General features: G+C 42.5%; 1 protein-coding gene across 1 annotated transcript in view; it reads right to left on the bottom strand.

The window, feature by feature from the left end:
- ext1b (exostosin glycosyltransferase 1b) overlaps window positions 1-20,494 on the bottom strand; it is a 150,375-nt gene that overhangs the window by 26,541 nt on the left and 103,340 nt on the right. Inside the window, exons 2-5 of the mRNA XM_074613359.1 lie at window positions 13,547-13,640; window positions 8,797-8,904; window positions 6,215-6,334; window positions 1,012-1,144 (exon numbers count right to left, since the gene is read on the bottom strand). Of these exons, the coding sequence (XP_074469460.1) occupies window positions 1,012-1,144; window positions 6,215-6,334; window positions 8,797-8,904; window positions 13,547-13,640 (455 nt within the window). The remainder of the gene's footprint in view (window positions 1-1,011; window positions 1,145-6,214; window positions 6,335-8,796; window positions 8,905-13,546; window positions 13,641-20,494) is intronic.

Raw genomic sequence — 20,494 nt, forward strand, 5'->3', positions numbered from 1 at the left:
ATCTCTACTTAGACCTGCTTTTATCACAAGATGTTATTAATGTAACAAAATTGATGAGATTTTTTATTATTCTCGAGTATATATTTTGTTATCAGCCTCAAAAATCCAGTAACGCTCTGCCTCTAAATGAAAAGTCCATTTAACTAAATCCACAAAAACAGACTCTGCTCCCGCTGAGTGTGTCTGAGTGTTAATACGCCTGATGAGAGCGTGTGTCTTGTTATTGGCTCTTAGAGAACAAGAAGAAGTGTCAGTTGGAAACCAACTCCACTGCTTTGATTTTACTCAATTACCCATCAGCGACGAGCCACCTTGTCTCCTAAAAACCCATCCGTGTTTAATTGCTTCCTCTTTGACAAACAAACAAAGTCGTGTAATCCATGCCTGTCGTCGTGCCCATCCATTTTAAAAATCAGCCCTCCACTCCGGGCGCTCCATCAACTGAAAGTGTGCGTCCGTGCTGTCGCCGTCTGTGCATATGCACGAGTGTGTGTGGATGTGTTGTGGCAGCGCTGGATGATGATGGAGTGAAAAAGTGAGGGATGGAGGGAGGTTCCCGGGTCACAGATACGTCGCGGGGGGAGAACTCGGCGCTGTTGAACCGCAGCGGGAGGAATTGGCCTCGCCGCAGAGGCGGCACCGGTAGCAATGCTGACTCAAAAGCCAATGATGGACGGGGCTGGTGTGTCAGCATGACTAATACAAACATCCGTCAAAGGCCCATTTCTCCACTCCACTTGCTGCCACATATTGGAGGAGGGCAGTTGATCACGGGTGCAGGCCATATTTCAGACAAGCTACAGCTGCACCAAAATCTACTGGAAGTCTTTTCTTGTGCCAAAAAATCTGTACAAAATATTTGGCGCTGGGAGTGACGGATGATGAAGAAACTTTTCTGACCAACCTTTATGGATCAGTTCATCGCTAAACAGGTGTGTAGAAGCATTACGTAACAGCACTTTGTACGGTTTATGATGTGTCTCTGCTTCTGTGTCTGTGTGTGTTACTGACCCAGTGTGGCGTAGTAGAAGGGGAAGTCTCCCAGGTATCCAGAGTACTGCGGCAGGGCGAAGAGTCCCCCTGGGTGGCTGTTCCACATCAGGCTGCTCCTGGAGCCGTGCTCCAACACGCGGTCCTGGATGATCTGTACACGGAAACAGTAAGAAACACATTTTAGACTAACTCTTTAGAAACATTATGTTTAATTTATATTAAGTATCGAGGCCGTTTCCACCAGTTTTTCAGTTCAAAATATAATTTTTTTCCTCCAGATGAACAATTTAGTCTTTGCTAAATTATAAATAGGACGATAGGACTCTTTGTAATTCTACTACTGCTGCTTCTATCTACTGTACATAAGGGACCTATTCTTATCTGTCCTCAAAGAGTGATCTCTCTTTCTCCTTTTTTTCTGTTAGGTTGTTTTTGTGTGTGGAGTTTTTCCTTTTCCGAACCGAGGATCTAAGGATCGAGTTGGTCGTATGTTGTAAAATTTTGACTTGTGATTTTGGACCGCATAAATAAACCTGACTTGATTGACTAAAGATTATCCCTCAATAAAGTTGTGGACTTGCAAGAGAGACAGCTAAAAACTGAAATCAAAGGCAAGGCAAGTTTATTTATATAGCACATTTCATCAACAAGGCAATTCAAAGCGCTTTACATGAAACATCAAAAGCATCAAGACAAAAGTGCAAAAGAAACACATCATAAAAGGACATTTAAATACAATTAAAAACAGTCATTCAAAATCTAAGAGAAGAGAAAATATAAATAAGCTAAAATAGAATAAGACAGGTATAAAATACAAGAATAAATGTTACAGTGCAGCGCAGAGAGAATGATACTTTTTCCATCATAATTGTAATTTTCATTAAAAACATATTAAAATGACTATGGTGGGATTTTTGCGGGGATTTGTGCCAAACAAAGATGTTTTCTTAAGCCTGTAGAATATGATGAGTAGGCCAGATTGATTTCCAGTAATACATGTACATGTATACATACATTTGCATAAAGCAGCATATTTGCCCACTCCCATGTTGATAAGAGTACTAAATAATTGACAAATCTCCCTTAAAGAGACATTTTGAACAGAGGAAAAATGTCTGATTAATTTGTCATTAATCGTGTTTAACTATGGACAATTATGCGATCAATCGCTATTAAATATTTTAATCAATTGACAGCCCTATTTTATACTTTATATTCCCTTTCTGCCAATAGATCCCTTTAAATGCTTCACACCACTGGCCCTTTTAAGGACACACAGTTTGTTGCCAGGATCAAACTGGTGTCATTTTAATTACAGCAGGGTCTCTGTATTCTTCAGGCCAGCCTGCCTTTTGTGAGACTTCCTTTTCAATTCAGCTAGTTCAAACAAACAAAACCTACCTCTGAAAAAATAACGTTTCACTCAGATCTCAGAGGACTCGTAAAAATCAGTGTTGATACATTGTGTTGATAAAGGAACAAACCTTTCAGATTATGGAGGGTGAAATATTAAGGATTTGATCGATGAGCCTTGCGATCGCACCTTAAAAAAAACACTGCAAATTGAGTTTTCACATAATAACACCAAGAAGCAGATAGTCGTAAATGTGAATGAGTATCAACACGGCTAATGTCGCAATAACCCCATTTCAATTCGGAATGATATTCAGAGTATTATTCAAAACCCAGCCGGTGAATTAGAGCAGGTGTTATAAAAGTGAGTCTGCGGGCGTTACATGAAAGTCAGAAAGCTGGCTGAGCTTTCCAAAATGTTTGCTTTATATCACCTCAATAGCAGCTATTGATCGTGTCAAGAGTGAACTGCTGTGGCACAAAGCTGAGGTAAAAAGAAATCCATGTTATTGTGTAATATTTCATCTGGAGACAAACCAAACTAACTCTTTCTTTTGTAAACGGAGCAGCAAGTCAAAGGCGTTCGTGGCGGTCAGTCACACAGACAAAAACACATGACTCGGTCAAAACTGAGTGCATGGCTGGACCGTGTATGGTCAGTCTGTGAATTTGTGGCTAAATCGTTACACAAACAGTCAGTGGTCATGTCTATAAGGTGAAATCCAGCGGTACATGTCCACCAGGTCCGGCGAGGACACTAGAGGACGCGCTGCTGCACTCAACTGGCTGTTCAATCGGTGACGTACTCTATCGTTGAATGCACCTGATTGGTCCCTGGTTTTCTGTTTGCCGTTTCAAACAGGAAACAACGTGGCGGCCTGCTCGTAAACTTTCTGTTAATCGCTGAATGGGTTCATTCAAATACAGACCCTCTCAACCTCGCCGCAACACTCCCACCATGCATTGGGCGACTGCTTCTCCTGCTTTCCATAGGAAATGAATCAAAAGCGTTGAGACGCCCTCCGTCACCGGATCTGGTGGAAATGCGCCGATAGAGGAGCAGTCACGCCGGTGAGTGGAACCTCTGACACGCGCCCCTGAAAACGTAAACAAAGGACTGTTCCCACCTCTTCATTTTGAAAGAGCAACGTCCAATGAGGAAACTCCAACATTCGGCCGACCAATCGTGTAACTTCATCAATCAGTCACTCAGTGACAGACGTTTGCGTTGTGAGGGCTGGCCCTCTGCGGTCCAGACAAAGTCATCAGCTGTATTTAAGCACCAGTTAGCCCTGATCCTGACTGCTCTGTCAAACGGTCAGACGCGACAACAGCCACTATTTCCCCCGCCAGCTGCGGCTCGCTGTGGGCCTCCACTGATCAGGCAAGCAGAGGAAAGAGATATTGCTCCCGTGCCCTTGAGCCATGCTAAATTGCTGCAGTAAAACAGACACAGGTTTGCGAGGCCGTGTTTTATTGAATTGGGAGGTGACGGCGAACTAAAGGACGGATGTACGTGCAGAGAGTCATGTGGGTGACGGCTGAGCAGCTGATAGCTTTTCAAAATGTAAAAAAAAGTTAATAAGATAGCCGGAGGGGGTTTACTGTAATAATATTGACGAAACAACATAAAAATTCATCACAGGGAGTAAAGAGGGGAAAAAAAAAAAACAGCACTGGGTGAGTTTTTTTTTTTTCTTTGTCCCTGAGGGCAGTCGATAACCATTTGCCTCAGCCGAACAGATTAACTCGAAATCCGTTAACTTCTCTATAAAAACACAGCCCACCACCTTAAAAAACCCCGAGCCCTTTACACCTTATGAGGGGCAATTTTGCTCGCTTGGCGGCCCTCAGTCGGGACATGATGGACGACTCAATCTCACCTCCGAACAGCCACAATCAACCAATTAGAGCATGATAGATAAATCCTGCTTCTCCGCGAGCACACTGCGAGCTCGCCTTTAATAGGTGGGTTTAATAGGTGTACCAGCAGCACGGGCCCGGCTATATTGACCTTGTGATTGGTCGAAACGCGGCCGCTTCCTGACAGGAAACACCGCATGATAGGTTGGACTCGTGTTTCCCGCTTGCTTGCCATCTCCACATACACACAGTTTGGAGTGGATGTGGGAAGTCAATAAAAAGCTCTGTGAATGTGCACGAGGAGATTCAATCTGTCAAGATATCGGAGTGTGTGCATGTTTCTGAACGTGTGTGTATCATCACAGATCTGCAGCGAGGAGGAGGAGGAAGGAGGAAGGAGGAAGGAGGAAGGAGGGAGGGTTGCAGGCTCGACAGGATGAATAAACCATGTCGCTCGTTATCTCGGGGGCTGCCACGGCAACGCCATTTACATATGTCACCCCTTCTCCTCTTCACCCTTTCTCCCACCACTCTCCTCTCCCCGTTTTTTTTTTTTTTTTTTTTACAGGACAGTCAGTCAGGATTAAGCGTTTAGCCCGCCACACACAAACACACACTGAGTCACAAGCTCTTTCGCCGTGTCACCTTGCTCTTTAGCGCGGAGTGACAGCGTGTCAGCAAGGTTATGCCTGGGTGGTGCCGCGTGAATCTGGGCTGACGCACCTTGACATATGGAGATGTGTTTCTGACTCTGTGTGTGTGATAGCGCACGGTGAGACGGGGGGGGGGGGGGGGGTTAGATAACAAACAGAGCAGACATGTAGGGCTAGCTATAAAATCTGACAGACTCTAGATACTGAAGCCACGGCACATTGCGTGCCGAGCGCGTGGGTGCTTGTGTCAAAAAAAAAGTCAAATTCAGATGTAAGATTTGGGAGGTTCTACTGTAAGTAAGATCGCAGCCTTGAGGGGAATCTCGCTCCGGGGCTTTAGCGACGCTGTGAGAGAGGGAATTAAATGAAATACTTGGGTGACAGAGGAAGCGGGAAGAAGAAGACATTTGTAACATTTGGGATTGGATGGATCGTTTTTTTCCAGTCACATTTTTTCTAAACTGGATAGTTAACAAAAGTGGATGACAAAACGAGGTCAGAGGAATGAGGGAGGCTTCTGAACTGAAAATACTCCACCTGCATCAAACACTTTTTGTAGTTTTGTCCTTCACCAAGAACAGCAGCGGTGGTCGGCATGGATTGGATGGATTCCAACAGTGACCAGTTTTCACGGTGGGAGAAAAAACTATTATTATCATCTTTTAAAACTAAAATGTTCCAGTCCAAGAGTCCTGCTATGTGGAAGACATTAAGCTTTGTGCCTGTGCCCAGAAAGCCTAATGCTAGGGCACTAAAAGATCTCAGGCCTATTGCTCTCACTTCACATATTATGAAATGCTTTGAAAGGGTATTCCTGGTGCATCTCAGTAGGCTGGTTTGTGCCTACTAGGATCCGGATCCATCTGGAGTTATCTGGTGCATCTGTCAGAATAATGTTTTTTGACTTCTCTAGTGCTTTTAATAAAATACAGCCTCATATTTTAGCCAACAAGCTTCTTAATTTTAACCTAAATAGTTCCATGGGTCTTGGATTACCTCGCATGTAGATCTCAGTATGTGAGGCTCCGTGGCACGGTGTCGAACACCATCCCCACCAACACAGGGGCGCCACAGGGTACGGTTTTTATCTCCGTTCTTATTCACATTGTAAACCTCTGACTGCAGCTTGTGCTGAAAAGTCCTTTTTTTGCTCTCTGTAAACGACACTGTCCACCCTTCTATTTTGCTTTAAGCCATGTACCAAAGAGACCAGAGAGAGAGAGAGAGACCTGAGAATACAGCAAAGATTGCAGAGAGTCTGCTGTGACACCGCAGCCCTCTGAGAGAAAGATTGATGATGGAGGAGTAGGAGAGAGGAAGGCAGAGAGGCCCCGTGTGTCGTGAACGCTCACCTCCAGCGTGGTCAGCACTATCTTTTCCACCGAGGAGAAGTAGGCCTCCCAGAGGAACTGAGTCTGCTGTCTGAGGGACAGGATCTTATCCTGGTGGATGGAGCGCACCGTGGTCGGGATCTGCAAAACGACAAAACAGCAGTCAGTCTTCACTCAGCACAGATCTGGGACCTGAACTGTAGTGACAGGAAGATTAAAATTGGTCCCAGAGGTACACTCATTGACAGATAAACACATTAAGAAGTGGAAGTCTTGTGAACTGAAGGCTGAAGCAGATATTGCAGGTTTTCTGGAGTAGTGGACAAAACTATTTTTAAGTCATTTAGGTCAAGTCCAAGTCTCAAGTGTTCTCAAATCACTTCTCGAGACAGGTCTGAAGTCCTTGAGGGAAAATCAAAGTTGAGTCACAAGTTTTAATAAATAAACTGCAAGTCAGTTCTCTGAATGCTGACCATCTTGCTTACAGCGGTGTTACTGAAGTTACTGAAGTGCTGTAGTTTTCATGGCCGAGACCAAGTCTTAACAATGTAGTATTAAAGGTGTTTCCACTTAAGGCCTACCTGTTGTTGTCTTATGCCGCATTCACGTTACACGACCCTAGCTCTGATTTTCCGCTACCCAAAGGAGTTTTTGGAACTCCCCGACAAAAGCCCAGATCAGAGGCAAATCGGTGTTGGCTCGCTGTTCGCACATCGCCGCTCGAGCGTCATGTGTGAGCCAGGCTAGCTGTTTTCAGTCTTTGCGCTAAACTAAGCTAAGCTAAGCTAAGTTTTTAACCCTTCACTGGTCATATTGTGCATCTATTTAACAATTTAAGCAAAAATAAATGACAAAAAATCGATTTCTTTGTATTTTTATATCAAAGTCCAACCCTCTTTTCTTACTGTAAAACAAAATATGGCGACATAAGCTAGTACCAACCAGTTCCAACCAATAAATTCATGACATCCGTCCATCCATCCATCAATCTGCAACTTTTAGCAAAAGTATCGCGCTACATCCTAAGCTCTAAGGATTTGATTTTAATCCCTCTCGTAACTGTACACCGCTCAAATATTCCGTTTCACTGGGGAACTCTCACAGAACAGAAGCTAAAGACGCTCCAACTTCCATTTCACTGGGACTTTAATGGACACATATGAGAGTGGTGTCAATCTTCTCATGTAACGCTCTGCTTAAAAGTCTAAAACTCTGGCAGCAGTCTTGTCTGCCAAGTCTACCAAATTTCTTAGTATAGGAGCTATGCTATTTTGAAAATGTACAATCCCAGAGTGAAAAAATGTGCATTTACAGACATACATTTAAGGGAAAGAGGCGCACAACACAAGGAAAAAACTAACAGCAACAGCAACTATCAGTCATCAAAGAGTATTAGGGAAGAAAAGCTAAAATGCTGCAGCAGCCTTTGGTGAATGCTTTTGTACTTTCATTTGAAGGGCTGTGTAGTTTAATCCCTGTGTGAGTTTATTTGTCATAGTAAAGGGGGGATAATGGCAAATAAACACGTTTTATCAACTCTTTAGTAAATACTGCCACATCCTGCTAACTGGGAACATTTTTATTGAAGAAGTAAATATATACGTACATAATAAATATGCAGTGTTTTCCAAACATTTTCCCTGGTTTCAAGAGAGAGTAAATACTTTGAATGCACTATACAGGTATCCCACATTAAGTGAAAAAACATACATTGATATACTGTATGTACTGTATGTTGTATGCATCTCAGCCCATCATTAGGGCTGTGTATGGGCATATAACCGGCAATATGATACGTCTCATGATACAAGGGTTACGATTCAGTATATTGCGATACTGTAAGCAAGGCGATATATTGCATATTTTTAAATCTAATAATAGGAAAACTGTCATAGTATAAAGAACACACCACCGTATGCATAAAAACGGAGTAAATATTTTACAGTGGGATCTGCATTTGCATTTATAACAGTCCCTGTAACATCCAACATTATAGCACTATTTTGAGAGGGCACATACAGTTAATCTTTGCATAATTAAACTAATAATCGATAGTGTTTTTGAGAATCAATACAGTATCACAAAGCATAATATTGCGATACTCTGTATTTTCTTACAACCCAACCCATCATACTGCTGTAAAATAACATAAACCCACAGATATACCCAGGATGGCTCAGGCACTTTGGTGCCGCAGAGTTATAAAACTCAATGTCAAACAATATTATTACATACTTTCATTCAAATTAAGATTTAATGGGCATATAATTACTTTTCCCCCATGAAGTTCAAGCAATTCCAGCCAAATCCATTTGCTCGTTCTATTTATTTGCCCTCTCATATAACAATGTGAGACTTTGAGTGGCATTTCAAGCAGTCAAGGACTTGGTATGCTGCTTGCATTTTGTTTAGTTGTCAACCACTTCACTAGAAAACAAAACAAAACAGCATTTGGGGAATATAACTGTGTATAACTGTCTGTGTATAAGATATCGACAATCAGAAAAAAGGGGGTTGTTTTCAGCAGATGTGCTGCTGCTTTAGTTTTCAGGTGATACACAGAGCGTGCGGTTTCGTGTGAGTTGCCGTCTTCGGGCCGTTACCTGCAGCAGGAGCCTCTCGTCGCCGATCACCGCGGCTGTGTTCCAGTCGATGATTTCGGAGAAAGGCAGCTCCCAACCGTTACTCAGCATCACCGGCACACACGCAGCCTGACACACACACACACACACAGACAGAGAGGGAAGCTTGGACATGATCCTTTACAAGCACAATCAGAGCTACAACTAAATCATGCAACATATTGATCTGGATTATTAAAGCTGCTACAAAGCGGCTCTTTTCATATAAAGGCTGTATTATAATTGATCAGTTTGTCTGGGACCCTTTGTGTTCATGTCTAAATTGCCCATATGGCAAAAATTGGATTTTCAAGCTTCTCTGGTGTAATGTGGACATAACATCATACATAAAATCACTAGTGAGGCTTGGAGCAGCCAAGAAGGGCAGCAGAAGGCCCATTATTGTCTTTATAGATGCCAACTTTATCAGCTGCAGACTGTTTCAGAGCAGGAATCTTATCAAAAGGGCCAAACTTTAACAACTGAGAGGGAAAAGCAGCTGCCTAAAATAGCCGTACTACAGATTTAATCACAATTATTAGTCCTAATTATATGAGAAGCGCTTATTGCAGAACTTTTTTGGGATGTATCCTGACAAATGCTCCACTATGTTCACCAGCTATCCTTTGTCTGCCTGGTGTTTGGTGCTGGGCAGGGATTTTTCAGTGGCTTTTAGCTGCTTGATGTTGGAAACTATTGATGAAAGCAGTGGGAGTGAACCAAAACATTAAAGCTGCAGGTCCTAAAACCCAAACAATTAGCTTAAAGATGCTAAAGAGCTGAGGGGAACTGCTGCGTCTGTTGATAATTCTCAGTGGGTTCATCACTTCTAGCCCTATCACATCACACATCACACAAAAAATTTGTGCAGCTTTAATTTAAAGGTACAGTGTAAAGGTTTTGGTGGCATCTAGCGTTGCGGTTGCAGATTGCAAACACATGAGAATCCCTCCACTCACTCCTCCCTTGCGGTAACGTGAGCCGCAGAGTGCAAAACCGCGGTAAGGCTGTTAGCCTCGCTCAGAGGCTCAGAGGATCCGCTCCCTATGTAGATATGAAGGGCTCATTCTAAGCTAACGAAAACACAACGGTTCTTAGTTTCAGGTGATTATACACTGATGAAAACATAGTTATGAATATTATATTCCATTTCTGCTAATAGATCCCCTGAAATGTTACACACTGTTCCTTTAAAAAAACAATGCAGTCTTGGTGTACACATATGAGCTCAAATGTAAAACATGCATACATATTGCTTGGATCATTGTTACAGATCAAACATGAGCTGAACACAACGCAGCTTAGCAATCAGATAAACGGAAATAAGCTTGAACATACAATCTAGATAAGCAGGCAGGCAGCATATAGTCACAGATAGTGAGGAATTCAATATTACGACGACTGATATGGATATGAAAAAAAATCCATTTGTTGGACAACAGATCCCACAGAGAGTCTAGTCTGGATTTATATAAACCAGAAAACATGTATCAACTCCGCTGTTACACTGCTGTGCGAAACCAGAAACAAAAATAATTTCTTAATGACGTGCTTAATAGTTCTGTTTCTGATTCTCTTTGTGTTTATTTAAAGGGGCCGTACACATGCCACGTCTAAAAACACATGGAAAACGCCAGCTGTGCCACTTTTTTTTCTTTCCAATGTGCTTGGGAGGTTGCGCTCCTGTCACGCCTGCCGTTACTAAGCAACCAAAACCTGCGTGCTGCGATGACGATGATGATGATGCGGTAATTTAGCAGGAAGCCTCACTGACTAAACTAAACAAATCAAAACAAAGATAAATGCATTTCGAGCACCGTAAATCCATCACAGTAACTTTACACTCTATTTCTCTGTGTCAATTTGGCCTTTCAACTGGATGTTGTGCCATCCTCGGACAGAAAGGGGGATGCGAGTAAAATAGTCTGTGGGACAGATGGTAAAGGTTTGAGTAGCCCTGCATTAAAATGATTAAACTCTCCTCCGTATATTATAAAGAAAAGATATCTGCCGGCTGTGATTGGTTGTTCTTCGTCACATGACATGCGCTGCAGTGTTCCAAAAATTTGGAAAAAGTATTTTTTATCTCAGGCACAGCGGTCCTGGCCCGAAAAATAGGCGCTTGCTCTTGCGTTTGAGCGCACCTGCTGCACGTCTACATGGACTTGAGCAAGCAAAAAGACGCGTGTACGGCCCCTAATAGCTCTTCTTTAAGTGAGCACACTCACTCAGTGTAAGGCCTTTTCTTTTTCTTTTTTTTTTTACAGCTGCACCTGTTGACGCATCAATAATAAAACAGTAACTTCAGGTACTGGAAAGTTAATTACACAAAGGGGGCGAGCAGGAGGAATGATAAAGAGAGGAGAAAGGGGAATTAAGAGAGATCAAAAGGCAGAAGAAAGTGGATAAATAGATGTGGGAAAAAAAGATGAAAAGAGGGGAGGCAGTGAAGCTGAATGTGACCTTTGGCAAAGGAGTGGCAGAGGGATGGAGGGATGAGAGGAGAGGTAGAAGGAACAGCTGGTGTGTGTGTGTGTGTGTGTGTGTGTGTGTGTGTGTGTGTTCGTTCGTGGTGGGAGTTTGATGTAATGACGGCCCTGTCACTCCCAGGTCATAAAGGTGTCAACTCAACCAGAGCTGGCCCTCGGGCTCTGCTGCTGTCTCCTCCACAACACACACACACTCACACACACACACACACTCACACACAATCCCATGCATACAGATATATATACAGCCACATAAACAACCTCCAGGCACACACACGCACACGTACACGTACACACAGAGTTGACCTCTATTAGCAATTGCTTTCTCATGCAAAGACCAAAGCCTGTAAATACTCTCCCTCCGTCTTCCTGTAGACGGCGCGAGTCGATGGATGGAGTGAGTCAGACAAATGGAGGAAGGAGAGGAGAGGGCATATTTCCCTCCTGAGTGTGCTGGTGTGTGTGTGTGTGTGTGTGTGTGTGTGCGGCAGCTGATAGTGAGATAAGCGCACTTATGTGGGTGCACTCTGCGGACGGTAAGGAGAGGTAAAGGACAGTGCAGTAGTAATGCGGAAGAGTGCAGTGCAGTTATAGAAATGGATGAACAGGGGAGGGAAAAAAGAGAGAGATGTGAAGTGTGTAGATTTCAAGAGGTTTGAGTGAAGTGGAGGTAAATGCAGATCCAGTAGGAAATAGACTCTAGATGGGAAGACTTTACCTCACTGGTTATTATGGTCATATGGTATGGTGAGGTGTTGCGGTACATCATGTGTGGCAATTTTAACTTTATGTACACTTAACCTTGACAAACTATTACACTTGGAAGAGCAAAAAACTCCAGATTCTATCTTTGTAAACCATTTTAATATTCCTACATCACTGCGACATTTTTGAAACTGGAGTGCATACAAAACAGAACCAGTCAAAAGAAGAAAAACACGAGCAATTTTACCTTCTATGTGGGTGTAAACTTGTTTCACTGTAACTATAACTAAAGGGTGCTTTTCACACCTATCCCACCTAAACGCAGGATTTTATGATAGCGGATATGTGATTTTAGCTTGATTTCAAAAGCTAAACTACTAATAAATCCATCTGGTGATCGTAAAACCTATTTATGCAATGCAAAGTAGGTCAAAAGTTGTTAAAACTGCTGTGCTTGTATCCGACTCCGGGTAATTTCTCAGTCCATTAAAAAGAGTGCGACAGCGATCCCACAGTAATAAGCACCTCATGTGCATGTCCGGCGTTTGCACCAGTCATCTGGGAGCCCACAAAGGGGCTTTTGTCCAGTCCTGTCTCTACCTGGTCTATTAGTTATGAATATTATATTCTATTTTTGCTATGTTTTCATTAGTGTATAATCACCTGAAACTAAGAGTTGTGTTTTTGTTAGCTTAGAATGAGCCCTTCATATCTACATAGGGAGCTGGTTCTCTTCACGGAGTCTGCCATGTTTCTATAGTAGACTAGAACAGACAAACCAAACACTGGCTCCAGAGAGAGCCTTTCGCGTTTTTACGTTATCTGCAGGCCACCGTAGTTTTTCCAACACGCTTATGACACTGCGCTCACGTGAGCCACAGAGTGCAAAACCGCCACCAGCCGACATTACCACAGTCTCTTGGAAAGGGAGGAGTGAGCGGAGGAGCACACCACTAGATGTCGCCAAATCCTACCCCCTTTAATAGTAAACTCCAAAGATCTGCCTTTCAGAAGAGACCAGGATCATTCAGTCATGGGGGTGAGAACTACATAGAAATTGTTGTACAATTGAAACTGCTCATCTGACACTTGATCGATATGATTGTTAAACTACCAATACAACACAGATTTACATTTTTTCCAGAAGCCCTGTAAGCACTGTTTTTATTTTTTTTATTTTCACAAAGTCAGGCGATAACTTAACAGTTCATCTGCTAAATTCATTCACGTGTTACAATATAACATACAGTTTAGAGGCAGGAGGAAGCAGTTAATCTTCTCAGTGAAGGCTTTGTTTGTTTATATTAATTACACCGTTAGTCTGAGAATTAAGGTGGTAATGATTTAGGGATCCTTTAATGCTAGGAGTAGCACCATTAAAACAAATGCTAAGTGGGAGGTTCGGAGTGTGGGAGGGGAATCCTTTTCTCCCTGGTAATATTGCTGGTAGGCATGAATTTACCGCATGTGCAGTGCTTTCTCATAATGGGATGTGTGTTTACAGTATGTGTGTGTGTGTGTGTGTGTTGCTCGTTTACCTGCAGCGCCTCGAGGAAGCGAAAGGAGCCCAGGCGTCTGCCGCGGGGCACCAAGCAGAAGGTGGAGTTGTGGAGCATCTCCTTGTAGTCGTACCTGCAGAGACACAACACACACACACATGTGATGAGTTCACTGACATAGGCAAGAATGTGTTATTTATGGCAAGACACTTAGAAGAATGTGTGTAATTAGAGGAATACATACAGTGCATGCATCATTGCTACTTGTTGTAATGAGCTATATAATTGGACAGTATATCACAGTTGAAGAAAATTGCATGCTAAACACGACTTGTGAACTACGTCTGTATATATATATACGGTCATTGTTATAATATGCACATGGATTTATACACATTTACAGGAAGCTTTTCACAGATTTTTATGACATAAACCTAAACAGGCAAATCAGGAACACACACACAAATCCTGATGAAAGATTTCAGCAAATTCCAAAACCACCCATTCCTGTGGTTTTAGCTTTGGCTGCTGTGAAACTCCACTGTGTCTGTTGGTCATGACTCAAAAGGACAATTCCGGTTTATTACAAGCACAACTTTGGGCGATACAAGGAAGCAAGAAACACGACCTGCCCGACAATGAGACAGGTTATAAAGAAGCCAACAGTTTGGTCAGAATATCGAAACTTCTACAGTGATTCCCAGAGACGGGATCGGGGATCGCAGGACATTTTATTACGGTCGCCTTCCATAGTCTTTTATTCAAGATTGATATCTGCAGTACACCTTTGAGCCACATGAGGGAGCTTCCATGTTCGTATTGTTCTGATAATTGTAGCCAGTACTTATAACATTGAATCTAATATGAAAGGCTAGCGTACATTCTGTTGTTTTACTGATGAGAGAAAAAAAACAAGAGTTAGCTCTGCCTTAGTTAAATGCATTTATTTGGTCTCCTTTATTCTTATTCCTTTAGTATGTTATATTTTTTTTGTGCATGTAAAAGGTCCGCAAAGTCACAAAGCCCAAAGTCCACGCCAAAGGCACGTATGCACCTGATAAATAAGCATAACAGGTCCTCTTTAAGTATTAAACATGTATATGTTTTCAATAATATGCATAAAACGAGTTGGGATTTACCAAACTTACTGTATATCTCTTTGAAATGACTGGTTAACCTATTCGAGTTAATATGAGGTGATGCAGAAATGGCTGTAAAAATGGTCAGGAACGTTCATTTACGCACAGATTTGCTCTTCTCATGGTTTATAGATATAAGGCCAATTGTGAATTGGGTTGTGATGGTTTGTCATTTTTAAAAAAGGTGCAGTCTAAACTGCTTTATTTGAAGGTAAAAACTGAAAGCAAGTACACCCAAAATGTCTGTGATAATCCATCACTATACAGCCAGTCTCTGCTGGGTCAACTTTGATCTGGACATTTCCTCTGTATAAACTGATGGATGTTTACAATGAACAGTTTGCAGAATAATTCTACCCTTCACCTTGGTTTTTCTCCTCCGAATATGTTTGGGTAAGCTGGCGTTTGTTTGCAACCTGTCTCATTTCCTGCAATGTCAGTCTGACTTCTTTTTAATGATGTGGCCGCATTCCCAAATCTCTGCAATTAACTTTGTGAGCACAATGTTATTATCACCGATAGAAGCGATGGCCAAAACTAACAGAACAGGATCCAAATAGTCAGAAATGTCATAAATCTCCCATTTCACTTCTGTTTCTTTTACACCTAACAGCCTCTCCATCCATAAACTCCATCGCATCTCCCTCGTTCTTTCTTCTCCTCCCACCTCTTCCTATCTCACAAACCATACGCTCCTCTGCACTCCCCCTCTTCTTTACTCGCTACCTTCCTCAATCCCTCTATCTCTTAAAGCAGGATGCTGACGCTCCCTCTCTCCCTCTCCCCTCCCCTCCTTCCCTCTATCTCTCCAGCGAGGTGTGTCTTATTGCTCTCCAAACAGGGTGATCAACCCTGCCAGGGGTAATGAGCTGAGAGTGACACCTGCTTCCACCACACAGCTGGCTCTCTCCGTGTGTGTGTGTGTGTGTGTGTGTGTGTAACAGGGAAAGACAGAAATGGGGAGACGGTGTGTATCTGTGCATCAGTGTGTGTGTTTGCATGCATGCTGCTTTTCTATGTGTTTTGACAGTTTTTGCATGTACTGCTAAACACAAGCGATGGTGCCACGCATGTTTTTAATGTGATATTTACTTTCTCCTCCGCTGACCCTTCACCAAGTAACTGAACGCAACAATCTCACGGTTTCTCTCAATTTATTTGCTTCTTCTGTCCTCTTTCCGTCTTTATTTCTTCTCCGTCTCACTTTCTCCAAACGTGGACACAACAATGTGTCCCTGCATGGATTACTTCTCTCTATCTCTGTCATACAGACACAGAGTTAATAATAAAAGCCACCTAAACGCTAACACGCCAGCCGACAGCGCAGAGCCAGGCGTCGCGGGGTTGCCGTGTTGTTAAGTTTTTTTACACATTTTCATTAATAAATGATTCTCTAAAAAAGGGAGTAGATGTGTTTAAGTTGTTTTTCACACGTATTTTATGTCACCGCGCACACAAAAGTTTCTTGCTGCGAGAAAACACAGATCATAACAACTTAGAGTAAACTATATCTTCTTGCAACAATGAGCTCAGAAAATGTGTTTTAATAAAGAAGAAAAGGGAGAAAACTCAGGAAGAAGCTGAACTAAGATGGTAATTATGCACCAAGGTAAAAAAAACAAACAAATACAAAACCAAACATTTAAGCGTCTATACTGCCAATAAAAATCTATTTATATACTTTTTTAACAACAGCTGTTGTTGCCTGTTGGGCTGCAGTCTGCCATGTTATGATTTGAGCATATTTTTTATGCTAAATGCAGTACCTGTGAGGGTTTCTGGACAATATCTGTCATTGTTTTGTGTTGTTAATTGATTTCCAGTAATAAATATATACATATATTTGCATAAAGCAGCATATGACAGATCTTCCTTTAAGGTACATTTTGAACAGATAAAAATGTGACGACTTTGCGATTAATCGCAATTTAATATTTTGATCGATTGACAGCCCTATAAATTATGCATTAGGGTAAAAAAACAAACACTTAAACTACATTTAAGCATCTGTGCTGCCAATGCTTTTTTCAAAAAATCAATTTACATTTATGTATTATTCATTTCTTAATAGAGCTGCAACAATTAATCAATTAGTGGTAAACTATTGAATTAATCACCAACTATTTTGATAATCAATCGGTTTGAGTGATTTTTTAAGGAAAAAAAAGGGCAAAATTCTCTGATTCCAGCTCCTTAAATGTGAATATGTTCTAGTTTCTTTACTCCTCTATGACAGTAAACTGAATATCTTTGAGTTGTGACATTTTGAGGATATCATCTTGGGCTTTGGGAAACACTGATCGACATTTTTCACCATTTTCTGACATTTTATAGACCAAACAACTAATCGATTAATCAAGAAAATAATCTTTAGTTGCAGCCCTATTTCTTAAATCTTAACTTTTAAAATAAACAGCCATAAAAAAATGACACCAATGATTTTTGTTTGAAAAACAAAATGAAAGAAAATGGAAATAATGAGCCATAAGGGTGGTTCAGGTTGGGGGTTAAGAGACTCGTGAGGCAGAAAATCATTTCTCATTTAGCCATAGTCTATAACAAGGTGAAGGTTACAGGAAACACACACACACACACACACACACATTCTGTTGTATTGACGATGCCGTGGATGTACTGTAGCTTCTACAGGCGTGTGACACTGATTGCTGATGCTGCCTTCTATGTGTGTGTGTGTGTCTGTGAATATGGACCGAGCTGACGGGGCAAAGCTGGAAGCCAAGCACTACGTCTAAACACACACACACTTGGTGGTGATTGTGATTGCTGATGTTTTGCCGGCGAGATGCCGCCTCGTCTCTTCTTTAGCCGAACTCTAATGAAGTGCGGGAGGGAACATGACAGCCTGTGATAAAATCCCACCCTCATTCACACCTACATGCATAACGTTCTGCGCGGCACATAACACGGTTAGCACACGCGCATAAACACACACAGGCGGGCTCGCATAAACACACACGCGGCGCGAACAAGCGACAGCTGCACGCCCTCACATTGACGTTCCGTCACCTGCCGATGGAGACGAAGAAGCTATCTTAGCCCATATTTCCACACCAGCTGTCTGCCTGGCCGGTGTCTGTTCGGGCATGTGTGTGTGTGTGTGTGTGTGTGTGTGTGTGTGTGTGTAACAGCCCACAAAACAGGCCGACATCTGATGGCAGTGAATATCAATGTGTGGATTTAACATGCAACAGCCCTGTAAAGCGTTTTATAATTACAGCGCTTCTGTGTGTGTCACATCTTCTGTCGCCTTAATGCAAATCTTTTCTGTTTCTATTTGACCTGATCTGCCATTGGAAGAACAACTTCTCGGTTCATTTTATAACCAATACAGGAACATTTATCTCAAGTCTCTCGAGCAAATCGCTGGTTCACAGGATGCAAATTTTGGCGAGGTGTCTTCCTGAAAAAGTGCCAGTACAACCCTCCCACATGATTCACCTGCTGTGTGCATCTTAGCCTCACCATGACTCGGATTGAGCCTTAAAGCGGGGGCAGGCAGAATATTTCTTGGCATCATTGGGCAAAAAAATCCATAATAACCTTTCACAAATTGTAATTCAAGTGTTCTTAGAGAAACTTCTGCAACTCCTGTTTTCAGGCTTTAAAAAAATCCAGCCCGTGACGGGAGACTTTGGCCAATCACAGGTCATTTCAGAAAGAGAGCGTTCCTATTAGCTGTTCATTCAACGAAGGCAGCTGTCAAACACTCACAAACTCTGATCAAACGGTCAAACTAGGCAGCGCTGATCAAATATGAATCAATATTCTGTTACTGTAATGTCTAAACTTTCTCATTTTACAGCTAAACACTACACTACAAGATGTTTCTGAAGACATTTTTTGGTGAGAAATAGGCATTACAGTAACAGAATATTGATTCATATTTGATCAGCGCTGCCTAGTTTGACCATTTGATTGGAGTTCACGAGTGATTGACAGCTGTTGAGAGACGACAAGGCTCCAGCTCAGCTCTGATTGGTTGTTTTCCTCCGGTCTGTGAAATCTTGCAGATGCCATTAGGAGCACCAGAGGACACAGAGGCACATGATTTTTTTTTGGGGGATTACCTGTCTCATGCACTACTGTCAGGATATAGCGACCGTTTTATAAGAATAACTTTTTTTAATTTGCTCCAACTTGCCTACTGCTGTTTTAAAGAGATGAGTTTCTTATAACAAGGGAGCGTAAGTGGTTTAGAGATTTGAATGAGGCGAAGAGGTCGCAGGAGGAGGGATGCCCCTGCCGCGTAAACCCACCTTCACCTCCCTTCCTCACTCCTCTTCCTCCCCTCGAACCTCCTGCCGACAGCTTGCATTTGCTATCTTTTATTCCTCCTCTCTACCTCTTCCTCTCCTCCCTTTTCTGTTCTGTCTCACAGCAGCTCTCTCTCCGTTTTGTCCTTGTGACCTTGAGCTGGCGGAGGGAAACCACAGCTGAGCTGCGAGCCCGCAGGCTGTGATTGTGTGTATTTATATTTTTCTTGTGTCTGTGTGTGCGCGCCTTTCCATTGTATATATGAGTGTGTGCACGTGTGTGTTCGGTGAGAAAGAAACAGAGCGAATCTGTGACAAAGGTGAAGCGACGGCATACCGGAAGGACCGGCTTAAACAGCAGAAAACAAAGTCGGCGTGCAGAAAATATGAAGCGGGCAGAAAACGAGGCTCGGTGTAATAAAGCGCGGGGGATGACCTCTGCGGGTGCATCCCCGGTGTTTTGTATGCGCGCAAGGGTGCGTCCAAGTGCACGTGTCAGCATGCCCGACAACTGTGAAGCGGTAAAGAAACACTTCTCCGCAAGCCCCCGATGGCAAGATCCTACACGGTTGCTGTGGCAACCTGCCATGAAGTGCCTTCACTTGCAGCAACTTAATTGCATGGGATCGGCGCTTCAGCCACGCAGACGAGGGGGTAAAGAGGAGAGGGATGGAAACTGTAGTTTTTAATAAACACACTAACTAGCTAATGCTGTCCACACTGCTCCCTCATGGCTCAGTATGGATCAGTGGTGATACCATAATGAAAAACGACTGAATTGACCCTTCCCCCTTAGTTACTGTTGCTACGTCTGTCGAGCACATGAAGTTTACGATGATAACAGAAGCAGATATTCCATTCACTATTCGTCGTAATTTCAGAAACATTGGTCTTTTATTCCCAAAAGAAGAAGATAAAAGCCTCGGCCTCTCATTTCTAGCCAACAATCTTTGATTCGTGTCATCTCAACAGACAAAACTTTCATTTATAGCTAGCTCACTCTTTAATGTCTACTGCTGACTCGTTCGAAAACAAGAACCATGTAAGAGGTAGGGATGTGCATTCCAAGCAAAAATACTATTCAAAATCACAGGGAATTAGTGGATTATTATTCGAAAATATGGGATGTGAATGTGGACGTTTTTGCATTCGGGCAGAGAAAGTGACGTAGTACGGTGTGATATCGAGTATAACAAGCAAGATAGTCCACCGAGGACGGGTGTGAGGGGTGGTGGATGGGGCAAACAAACACAGGACTTTTATGCAGGAGACTGTTTGTGTCCCGTGTGAAACCAAAAGTAAACGGTGACTTTATGCTTTTTACTTAATGCTGTTTAACGTCACGCTGTTTAACAACGTCAACATTCAACGGATCCCACGGTTTGCGGAAATGTACAGTGCCAACATTTTTATTTGGCAACAGTGTTGGGAAGCCTCCTAAATAAGGAGCAATGCAGGATAGCTAGCCATCCTTTATTATAGTAGAGTATTATGAATAAAAATGCCACTCAAATATAATTTTGTTCTGCGAAAACCTCATTTGGATACTTACCCATAAAAAAAGCATACTTATA

This window comes from Sebastes fasciatus, chromosome 17 (genome assembly GCF_043250625.1).
Source record: "Sebastes fasciatus isolate fSebFas1 chromosome 17, fSebFas1.pri, whole genome shotgun sequence".
NCBI classification, from domain to species: Eukaryota; Metazoa; Chordata; class Actinopteri; order Perciformes; family Sebastidae; genus Sebastes; species Sebastes fasciatus.